Source organism: Papaver somniferum, chromosome 1, assembly GCF_003573695.1.
Source record: "Papaver somniferum cultivar HN1 chromosome 1, ASM357369v1, whole genome shotgun sequence".
Taxonomy (NCBI): Eukaryota; Viridiplantae; Streptophyta; class Magnoliopsida; order Ranunculales; family Papaveraceae; genus Papaver; species Papaver somniferum.
Genome location: NC_039358.1, coordinates 205,337,717 through 205,349,811, shown reverse-complemented (window position 1 = coordinate 205,349,811; position 12,095 = coordinate 205,337,717). Strand labels below are relative to the sequence as shown.

The following is a 12,095-nucleotide window of genomic DNA, read 5'->3' as shown; positions in this document are numbered from 1 at the left end:
ATGAAAAGAAGGTATGCCCGTATACCTTGTTCCCTGTAGTCACACATTGATTTCGGGGCTGTATTAATTTGATTTTTTTTTTATTATTTTAAATTTGGAGGTTTCCTAAGTTATCTAATTTTATTTAGTGACTACTTTGGTTCAGGAGTTTACCGTGAGATGCAACTGCACAAGTTGTTCTAACAATGTTGAGAACAAAATCTCTAGGCAAAAGTCTGTGGAAGCTACTTTAGAGCGGTTATCCGAATGCATTCCGGCCAAAGATTGCTAGTAGTTCTCATGGAGTTTGTGACACTAAGGTATGTGGTCTAGCTCATTATGTTTTTAAAAAACGTGTCCACGGGTTATTATCTTTCATGTTCGTTAATGGATGGTTCCGAATTGATGAAAATTATGTTGTAGTGACCATCTTGTTTCATAATTATTTTTGGTGTATCATCCTCTTCAGCTGAAGCAAAACTTGAGTTATTAATCTAGAGATATTTGTGAGCATGAGATTTCTACTGTTCAATCTTCCTTGAACACGATCAAACAAATATGTGTTGTCATCTAACATATGTTTTGAATGGTAAATTTTGACACACATCTATTATTTTGTTTGTTTATCTTACAATATTATCTAATACGTGGTTACTTCAAAATAGGTCTTTGATTGACAACCAATGTGTAAATAACTAAATATAAACCCAAACTTCCCATAGTTACATGTCTGTGTTGCATTTTGCTAGGTTACGTTTAACAAATTAACATGTAAGAAACATACGACATGAGAAAATGAAGTTGACTAATTTCAAATATTGCTAGATTCCCATGTTCACATTACCAATTTAACAAGTTATGTCTGTGAAGAACTTCACACTAAAACTTGCTATTCGCATATTCCCATTTGATAGATTCTCACTTTCTCTTTCTGGAAAAACATGGACTGTCTAAACCCAAATAATTAGGAGGAAAATGGTGACATCTCAATGATCGCAAACACCATAAGGGATGACATTGCAAGAAATTAGGATGTCTTAAGAAATACCGCAAATGCTTCCAAGGAAACATTCTTTGTTCTGAAAATGGTAAATGTATGGACTGCAAGAACTACACTAGTAGTGAAGAGAGACTTGCTCTCTTCCACGAGGATCATAGTAATCATAGTAATACCTTACAGATGAAGCAGGTAGATGCCACTGCTGCAGTAACTGGGGTTATTGAGTCGTCTGGCTATGCGATTTCCATCTATATCCAAGAAAAGGAAGCTTTATGAAAAAACTTTGTTCCTACAACAACAAAACATTCACTTGTTCACAGGCTTGCTCAGACTTCCCAGGTTTGTTACATATATTCCCTGTGAAGATGTTCACATTTTCATTGCTGGTGATATACACAACACATTTTCCATAGCAAGTTTTCACCAGATATACTCCTTTTAGCTCTAAATTGGTAATAGTACCATCGAAATATTTTTGCTCAGCCTTAGAATAACTTTCTTGATTGTTTTTGACTACAGGACTCCAAATTATGCAGCTGACCACCATAAGTTAATTTCTCATTCTATCTTATGGGAATTGCTGGGATGGATGATGATGGTCTTGCAGCATGAGCTGGTGGTGCTGGACCAGAGATCAAGGAAGTTGAATACAGTGGATTTATTTACTTCGTGGTTTACTGGATTTTTCCTTGCAATCCTAATTTTTTGTCGTTTAATTTGTTCTAGGGAGATGTTAGTTTTGGCAAAGCCGGTGATGATGATGAAATTTACATTCTGCAAAGATGTTAGTTTTGGCAAAGCCATTGATGTTTATGAAGTTTTCTCTTTGAAAGAGTATTGTTAATGCTTTAGCACATGATGTGACAGCATCACAGGATTCAGTGCACCACACCCTAAATGGTGCATAGTTTTTGCTTAGTGACCAACACTGTTTTCGTTAAATATGACCACTACATGATAAGATTAACTGATCAAGATCCCGATTCCTAAATTGGTAAGAAAAATTTACATTACAGTGTATCAGATGTCAAAGGATGAAAAAAAAACAAGATACTTGTGGCGCAAACTATACTCATGTAGGTGGGTATACAAAATATCAATGATTTGGACATGTAACATGTGTATGAACCCTACATTTTGGACAAAAAAAATCAAAGTGGCTAAATAAATTCACTTACAGCCTCGATCGAATAGGCGTGTCTAACGCCGCCCAAAACATTAGACACATACAAAATTGGTAAATGTGGCCACATAGTCATCTATGGATACGAGTGATGGGTTTAGACTTAAACCTATGACCAAAAGGTGCCTTATGGCTACAGTCAAATGGATTAGGTTTAAACCCATGACCAAATGGTACATTATGGCTACATGGTAACATAAAACGTAGCTATAGTTATACCTATAACCAGTAGCCACGTAATTAATCCGAAACGTGGCTAGGCTGTAAACCAAAAAACGTGGCCAATGTGAAGGTTTGTACTAGTGATTCTTATTATATATTAATTAAAATGAAAAATGACCTTATTCTGAACACAATGGGGATACAGTGGGTATACATTCTTATTATACCTTATTGTGAACACAATAAAAAACAGTGGGTATACATTCTTATTATTCATTAATTAAAATGAAAAATGACCTTATTGTGAACACAATGTGAATACGCTGGGTATGTCTTATTATACCTTATTGTGAACACAGTACAAAATAGTGGGTCTACATTCTTATTATTCATTAATTTAAATGAAAAATGACCTTATTGTGAACACATTAGGAATACAGTGGAAGCACAATCCAAATTATACCCTATTGTGGACACAATAGAAAACAATGGGTATACATTCTTATTATTCACATTTATGAACACAATGTGAACACAATGGAATACAGTAGGTACACATTCTTTTTTCAATACATCTCTGACCTTATTGTGAACACATCAATTTTGGACACATCTATTGTGAACACAGTGAGTACACATTCTTTTTTGAACACATCTATGAACCAAATAGTCATATTGTGGATACAGTAGGTACAGATTCTTTTTCCAATACATCTCTGGCCTTATTGTGAACACATCAATTGTGAACACAGTGAGTACACATTCTTTTTTGAACACATATGGTCATATTGTGGACACAATGTTATAAATTATAAAAAATGATGATTCGTCTTGTGATGACAATGTTTAACACTGTAAACACATTACATCAATTAAAATATTAATTAAGATCGTACTTTTTCTAAAAAGGTTTCCAAAAAATAATAAAAAAATATAATGTGGGGACTCAGTAGTCATAATAATTTTAGTTCAAGGGTAAAATAGGAAGAAAAAAAAGCCATAAAACATTTATAGAAATTTACAAAAAAGTGAACATTTTTGGGAATTTGAATACCAAAGGCATCACTTTTGGGCAATGACCCTCGGCTCCTGGGATAGGAGGCCCAAGTCTTTATAAAGTTGCTGGCGGCTGCTTCTTCTTTTAAACTCCTCTTGTAAATCAAAAGGACAACTGAAATATTTTACTTTTCAGACTATAAGATGAAACTTGAAGTCGGAATTGTCATCCAAAAAAAGGAGAACGAAACAAAAAGTACCAATAATGGTAAGAAAACATGGAAGATAAATTTGCATCCTGATTCTTGTTTGGGAATTTTAATGAAGTGCCACATTTTGGTTTTCTAGTTTAACAAAGTGTCATTTTTTTTCTTCAAAATATATAAAATGCCATCTCTGTTATCATTTCCGTACGGGCCCACATTTTTGATAAATTCTCGTTGACATAGTCCATTCATCACGTGATTGTGAACAATTTTGGAGACGGAATTACTACCCTATCCTCCCTTCCCTATCATCTTTTCTAACAGTACCTTCTTCTTCATCCATGGGTTCATGAAAATTCATCTTATTAATGTTTATTTGAACTTCAGCCGATCAATTATAAATTAGAGAATTCCCCTAAATATGGGTCAAGACTTGGCAGGGAAGGGATCTGATGTTGTCATTGTTTGGTGGATGATTTTAAAATGACTAAGATGGGTTTTCAGCAGTTGATTAGGATACAAGACAAGGGTGTGAACTCGTTTCAGATTTGGTTAGATTTTAAGCTCAAAAGATCACTTGAACATGTTCCTGCAACAGAGGGAATAGAGAGGTTAATGGCAGAAATTGAGAAAGATGCAGTTGACGAGATGAAGAAGAGGAATCAGAAGTTGGAGGTGATCTTTTGAGTTGCCGAGAAGTAGGATTTAATCTCGGGTTCCTGAAATTGATTGAAGAAATAAATCTAGGGTTTCTGAAGTGATGCAAATATAGGGTTTGCTGCCATGAACACAGTCGACATGAAATATTGTTGTCGCTAATTTTATAAGATGCATAGCTTAAATCGGTGACCTTATAGAAAATGTGTATGTTTTGATTGTTGGGTCTCATCCTATTCTTATTTGCAGGGAAGATTGGAAGTAAAGGAGTCTTAAAACATCAACAGAGATGTACCCATGGTTCACCATCAGTACGCACATCACGTGTTCGATAGAAGTTCCCTTTGAGTTCCCTAACCAATTCTAATAGCAGTTCCACTTGGTAGTGACTCGCGCTACTAAAGTTGATTCGGAAGCATTCCTTGTTAGATGACTTGGGGGCTTAAATGTCTTTTACTAAGACTGATTTACGCCACATAGGCACTAACGGAAGCTAACGGTTTCTTGGAAAAAACTGGATGGAAAAGATCAAGAGTATGACATTTAAAAAATTCTGGAAAAAACAATGGCACTTTCTTAAACATGAAATGGGAAGTGTGGCACTTTATTAAAATTCCCTTCTTATTTTAACCATAAATCTCCAAATTACATTTCTGAAAGAAAACAAAATCTCCAAGTTACCGCTGAAATAAAACCCAGAGAGTAACCGCAACTACAAAAGGCTGCCCCACATATCACATAAGGAGCCCATGGATAACTATTTCCAAGCATCATTAGTGCTATGCTAAATGCAATTGTCACACTAACTACAGATATCCTAAGAAATACAAGACCGAATTCCAGCCTTCGTGGCATTATTTCCTCAAATTTTGCTTCTGCATTATAACTCCCAACAAAGACGGTTAAGAACACTTGAATTACAAAAGTCGAAGAAAAGAGAGCTATAGCATCTACCACCATGAACGCAAGAAATGACTTATTTCCCAAGAATATTGGCATTCCTTTATTGGTTGCATTACTGTCACTGAAATTTCCACCAGGCACTGTGATTGCTGCTGCAAAAGCAACTGTAGCTACCAGAGCGGCCACTATTAGACATGATTCGGCTGTACGTAACATGTATGTTTCAGCGTTTTTGACTAAATCTTTGTGCTCCCGTGTAAAAACCTCTTGTGGAGTTTCTCCTTGATCATTTTTCGTTTTTGCTAAAGCAGGTGGTACCCTCTTCTCCACTTTCTTTACAAGAAAACAAACCCAGAAAATAATTAGAAAACACTTCGTACCTTATCAGTGGTATACGAGTTCATACATAAAACTTCCAATAGTAGAAAAACTTGTCTAGGATACCAACTATTATGGTAAAATTATTAGTTAACTCATCTACCTCCTAGCGACTCTATAGAGGCGTATAAGGAGTAAAAGCAGTAGTAAATCATAGAAAACGTACCTTAAACCATTGAATCTCACTTTGCATTTGAAAAACAGGGCTACTGCGTAGACCACCTTTAATTTGAAAAGAAGGCACAAATTTTGCAGCAACATGTAGGATATTACCGCCATTTGAATCCACTGTTCGAGTAGTTAAAATCTTCTCATCTGCGTTCATGTGACCGTACAAGTAATCAAAGGTTTTTTCTTGTCTGTTCTCGACAGCTATTTGAAATATGTTTCTCCCCTCGTGAGGAAACCAAAGCTGATCGGGATACGTTGAAATGCACTTTTCTAAAATTTCAATTGCACCCTTTTCTGCCGCAGTTTTTAGGAAATTAGAGCCGAAGAAAAAATGGTACATGTCTTCCTTGGTCATGTGCGAGATTTCTTCAAAAATTGTATTAACCAATTCTGTCACCATAATAGAAGATCTCAATCTTTTAGTGTGATAAGCTGCAAACAAAATCAATGAATAAGTAACCCATTATGAGGCCCGCCGGGGTATGTTTTCTGTGAAGATCGTTGGAGGCATACCTTGATATCCGGGGTCGAGAAAGAGTAGAACTTTCAGTAACGTAGGTGTCTTATCGATGAATTTGCACTGCTGAGTATCTACAAAAGAAGCGGAGGAAATTCTTCATATTCATTTGCAAAATCAAATTAATAAGCATTACGAAGTAATGAAAATTAGTCAGGTGGAGGATTTTATGATTTCATAGGGAGAGATAAGATATACCTGAATGGAAAGACAGTTCTCCATGTCGAACAGAGGGCAGGCTTGAAATCGGACCCTTTTCTGCTAGAACGTCTAAGATAGTGTTGCCGTCGTCCTCTCGTGCAGTTGCTAAACTTGGGTGTTCAAGGATTAGATTATAGGCCAATTCTGTAAATATTAAGCTTTGAGATCAATTATCATTTCAATTTTACTCAAGCCTAATGTCTCCAAATAGCCAATAAGATATGTTCCAAAGTTCCGTGCATGATAGTTCAGAATCCAACAGTTCTCTTGTAAATGCTCATGGCTGAATATGATAGTACCTAGTAACACAGCTCATTACTATTCCTACATTGATGTATAATTAGATGGACTTTAAGATTACCGTATAAACCAGCACGAGTAACACTGCATATGAGTTGAGCTCCCAAATGACCTTGAAAGGAACTTGGTTCTCCATTTTTCATCTCATCACAGAGGAATCTAATAATATCTTCATGCTCTTCCCTGACATGAATAGCAGCATTGAGTAGCGGATTCAACTCATTTTCATTACATATACGTGCTAAGTTTGTATCTTTTTGCACCATTGCTTTAACAGCTTCATCAAGCCCAGCAATAACAGCAAGATGAAGTGCTGTATTACCATCGTAGCTGTCTCTCAACCCAAGTGCTTCTATGGACATGAGTTTGACCAGTTCTAGTACGAATTTTGAGTGTCCTGCACCAGCTGCAATATGCAATGCAGTCCTCCCACATACTGTGATCGGAACTTCCACTGAACTGGGATCATTTCTTATGAAATCTTCCACTGACTCCCACTTATCTTTTATTGCAGCATCTAATAAAAGTCGATATTGTTCGAGGTTCCTGCCATATTCTGTATCAAGTGATTCAAGTTTCAAAAAGTTAATTAGTCACTGCGGACATTTGATTACATCGACCAGAGAGGAAACATTATTTAAGAGTTTGATTTATACTACAAATAATAAGGTCGTGGAAGTTGAGATCGGAGTTAATAATTTTACCTGTAGTCTGATAACATTTGGCGTAATTAAAACTACGCTGCCTTATAGAAATACGAACTTCCTTTGCGGGCGCTCCGTCGGTGGTAATAAACCCCCTTGTTTCCATGATTAAATTTACCAGTAGTCTGTGCTGCTTTTATTAAATTTACTCACTAACTGCTTCCACTGGAAAAGAAATTAGAAAATGAGAGGGAGAGAAAGACACAGTTTGATCGATGAGGAGGAGAACTTCTTCGTAACCTGAAAACTCTGGATGTAAATGGGTGATGTTATACAAACTCTAGAGGAGCTAGAAGAAAGCTTATATATGATGATGATCATCATTAAGATAGTTCCTAGCTAATTCGTGATCATACATGGATCAAGTCTTCGTAATTTTTGTACAAGTAGATAGTATACAGTGACTAGTTCTGTCAGTGGGGAGTATTATATGCAATATTATTAGTCGTATAAGGTTGATTATTAGAATCTGACTTTGTAAAACTCTTGGGGTTAACATTTCTGGCAATTCTTTAATGGAAATAATGGTAACTAGAGTTCGCGAATATTGATTTTCATACTAACAATATGCTGGTCAAGCGGATCTGAACTCGTAAGTTGTGCATGGAGCCAAAGCTCATGACAAATAACAAGTCAACCAGTAAACATCAAGAATACTTCAACACTAAAGAGTCAAACAAGAAAGCATCCAATAAACCTCTCTCTCTCTCTTCTTTGCTCCCCTCTACCTAAAAACAAAACAAAAGAAGAGGGGACTAGCAAGTGTGGAACCCATTTTGATATTTTGAGTTTGGGGTTGTTTTTACGATTAAGGTGCAAGAAAAGCTGGGTCAGAGGTTAGGGCATACCAATTCTTGCAAGCACACTTCCATGTCAATATTGATTTCGCTGGTACTTTTAGAAGGATATCTATGTAGATATCTTCAGGAATGCTCGACATTGTTGCAATGGCGGCAGTCTTTTTTTAGGTTGGAATATATATATAAAAAACTAGGATAATATTTACTCTTTGGGGAGCTCTTCTTTTAAGTGAATACCTCTCGTGGGGTAAGATGCCAGTGTTTTAAATCATCTCTGGTCTTTATACAGAGTTGTGCTGCATACGGACCGCCTACAATGCACTGAAAATAATGTCAGGAGAAGACAAAGGGAGTCTCTCCTGAATACTTGAAGTGTAGCGTAGCATGTCTTTGCAATATAGTTTGCGCTATTCTGTCACGATATGCACACTTTTTCCCTGCAGACCTTGTCATGTATTAAGCATGAGCACATAGACCGAAAAACAAAACTAGCAGTTTCACGATTATCAGGTAAACTCCTCTTTGCAAACCAAAAGGACAACTGAAATATTTTATTTTCAGACTATATAAGATGAAACATGAATTATTAGAAATGTTAACAAAAAATGGAAAAGAAATTGCATCCTGCTTCTTTTAGGAGATGCAACAGCCAGTGATTTCTCTTGGGTCATTGGACATTGATTCAATGCTTTGATTCCTCTTCTTCGCAGAACGTAGTGAACTTATCAGAGTTCATCAAAAGTTGAGCTCACTCGAGTCGCCCATTAAAAGTTGAGCTCACTCGAGTCGCCCATCTCCACTGTTTACCAACCTGCATAATTAATCAGAGAACATGAAGTAGGAAAACAAGGACAAGACAGCTTAAAAAAAAATAAAACACAATTTTCATACATGCTTAATTATATCAAAATAAGTTGGAAAACAAGGACAAGACACGTATAGCAAATGTTGCAAGTACAAAGAACACACTCATGTTTTCTTCTTTAGGGCTTCTTAATTCTTATTCATCACCATGTTCCAACTGATTCTTTGATTTCCCCTTCTCCTCCCACGTAAGTACCAGAGTGAAGTGAAACTAAGCTTTCAAGATAATTTTGTTTTCCCTTTGAGAATAATGAACTACGACAAAATTTTGGTACACTAGCACTTCCCCGCTCTGGATCATATAAAACAAGACTATGGTTGCTTGTCGTGAATAACATCTCCGCATTCTTAAAAGACCACATCAGCCTAAACCAATAGGTAGATGCAATTTTCTCATCGGTAATGTCATGAAGTTTAATCCAAGATTCTCCAATTCCATTATCTTGCATCACCCACAATTCAACAACACGAACCTTAGTATCAGCTACAAGTGCGCAAAGGCGCTCTTCCAAAACTCCTATACTTAAAGACAAATGGTCACCCTATGGATATTCTTTCGGTATAAGCTGCAATTTTTTAAATTTGTTATTGCTGGTGTCCATAGAGATTATTGACCAGGAAGAGAATTGTCTGCCAAGCTTTTTGCCCGTCCAGTGAAGCGCTCCATTCACAAGTACTCCAGATTCCATTTGATGTCTGATCCGACAAGGGATATTGGTGGTATGAATGATTTTCCATGAATTCGTTCCTAATGTATAGATAAAGAACAAACTATCCTTATTCTCGTAACAATTTGTAGCAACTTGTAATCGTCGGTCTTGCAATCATAATAAAAATCATAGCCGCAGCCAATAGTGCTTCCCGCGCGTTTATACGGAGATGCAGGTACTTTCTTGTACTCTCTAGTAACTGGATTCCAAATGCAAACATGACGGTGATAAAACAAATTGTAACAAAACAGACAAACCACCAGACCATTGCTTGAAGCCACAAATCGCACATTAAATTTCTTATTATCACCTTCTACTAAAGACTTGAATGGGTAACAATCCATCCAATTAACACCATCAACATCATCTTCTGATGATAACGAATCATAACTTACGGATTTGCATACGTAATGTTGCTTAGGTTTGTCATAGTAGTTTTTAACTATGAGTTTGGGGTTGTTTTTCCGATTAAGGTGCAATTTAACAAAAGCAGGGTCTGAGATTAGGGCAAACCAAGTCTTGCAAGCATACTTACATATGAATATTGATCTCGCGGGTAACTTCAGAAAGATTTCTGTGCAGATCTCGTCGGGAAGGCTTGACATTGTTGCTGACGGCTGCTTCTCCATATTTTAGGTTGAGGAATAAAAAAGCCTAGTATCTCCGTACTCTTCTGGAGGCTCTTCTTTTAAGCGCATACGGCTCGTTGCAGCGACGGAACCAGGATTCTATGACTGGGTGGGCTAAAAAATAAATTCTCCACCAATACTCTATTTTGATTTTTTGTAGCAAAGGACGTGACATGTTGCCTTTCTTTTCTCCGGCTTCAACTCCTGAAATCTTCCCTAAGCGCCATTCTCTGAGGTGGTTGCGATTTAATTGTTACACAATCGTTTTTATCCTCATGGAATACTGCTTCGCGCTCGTGCCATCTTCAACATATTTGTGTTTGCGGAGGGAGAAAAATGAAAAGCTAAACAACTAAGAAGTGATAATCTAGTTAAGTGGGGTACGTACTGGTGGCAATTTTGGACTAAGGACGACTAATTAGTTGACTTGAGGAAGTGGGGTTGGTTACCCTGCACACCCTTTGCTAGTCTATACATGAGTGGTAAAAGGAGTAAATTAAACAAAGATTGAGAAACGGGTTTATACGACTGACACCTAGCAGGTGAGACCATTTAATATTAACTGATTTTAAGATATACTGTGCTTTTATCTTACGGTCCGCCAGTTATAACCCCAGAGGTGTCACCATCCTTCCACAAAAAACCCATCAAAATAAAAGTAACACAAAAAACCCCAGCAAAACAAAATTAACACAAAAATCTCAAATTTAAATGTTGATTTCATCAAATTTGGGATTTTTGTATCAATTTTTAAAAATTTAGGGTTTTTGTATCAATTTAGTTTACGATGGAGTTTTAATGGAACCCAATATTTAAGTGGGGTTTTGTACCACAAATTTGGTCACCTTGTGTTTTTATGACTAGGTTTGTTTATCTTAGATTAATCCACGTGGGACCGTGTTTCAAATTCCATTTGAATTTCCTCCGTGTAGAATCGTATCTCCTAATGGGCTAATTTAAAATTGGGAAAATTAGGTGCATGCCAAAAAAAAAATATTTTCATTATCAGACCCACAATTAATTTTAGGTACTGTGACACCCATAATTATTTCCATGACACCCATAATTATATAAAATTATTAAAAATGTCTGCATGACGGATTATGCATCCGCATGACGGGTTATGCATCATGGGCATAAGTGGCAACGCAACTTGGATATAACATATCTAAAAATCCGAGCCTTGGAATTTTACAAATTTTATATCGTTGGAAATATTTTTAAGAGAGCTACGCAACGAGTACAAACAAGAATATCAAATTTTTGTTTTTCACGAAAAAATCGGAGGTGATCATCATTTTAGGCAAAATTTTCGAAAACTTGATACATAGCCACCAAAAAAGATGCATAACACATTCTGTAGACGCATAACGAATTATGCAACCATTTTCTCCACTGCATAACAAATTAATTATGCATTTGGATAACAAAGTTATGCATCTATAACAAGTTATGTAACCATTGTTTTGGTTGATTTTAGTGTGCACATAAAAAAATTGATGCATAATGCACTATGCATCCATATTTATGGATGCATATCAGGTTATGCATCTATTTTCTCGATGCATAAAAGATTGTGCAACAATTTTCTCGATGCGTAATGCATTATGCTGCCATTTCATGACTGCATAACATGTTAAATAGATATTATTGTAGGTGCATGACAAGTTATGCAGCCTTATTTTTTGTTGGTTTCAATACTAAGAAAAAACTAGATGCATTACGTGTTATGCAA

At 36.3% G+C, this 12,095-nt stretch overlaps 1 protein-coding gene across 2 annotated transcripts; it reads right to left on the bottom strand.

The window, feature by feature from the left end:
- Window positions 1-4,804: 4,804 nt before the first annotated feature.
- LOC113335769 (ankyrin repeat-containing protein NPR4-like) lies at window positions 4,805-7,700 on the bottom strand. 2 transcript variants are annotated; one of them, XM_026581809.1, is made up of 6 exons: window positions 7,358-7,700; window positions 6,715-7,209; window positions 6,351-6,497; window positions 6,149-6,226; window positions 5,631-6,067; window positions 4,805-5,419 (listed from the first exon to the last, which is right to left on the bottom strand). In XM_026581809.1, the coding sequence occupies exons 1-6, from the start codon at window positions 7,461-7,463 to the stop codon at window positions 4,829-4,831; spliced, it is 1,854 nt and encodes a 617-aa protein (XP_026437594.1). In that variant the 5' UTR covers window positions 7,464-7,700; the 3' UTR covers window positions 4,805-4,828. The 2 variants fall into 2 exon arrangements, with proteins under 2 accessions (XP_026437594.1, XP_026437601.1); XM_026581816.1 differs by having other exon boundaries at window positions 5,631-6,025.
- Between the last annotated feature and the right edge of the window lie 4,395 nt (window positions 7,701-12,095).

Bases quoted from the DNA above. Each gene is read 5' to 3' on its own strand.
- LOC113335769 (XM_026581809.1), bottom strand. From the start codon at position 7,463: ATGGAAACAAGGGGGTTTATTACCACCGACGGAGCGCCCGCAAAGGAA. The intron at 7,210-7,357 runs GTAAAATTATTA...CACTTGATACAG, and splicing joins CAAATGTTATCAGACTACAG to AATATGGCAGGAACCTCGAA. The intron at 6,498-6,714 runs GTAATCTTAAAG...TAATATTTACAG, and splicing joins TACTCGTGCTGGTTTATACG to AATTGGCCTATAATCTAATC.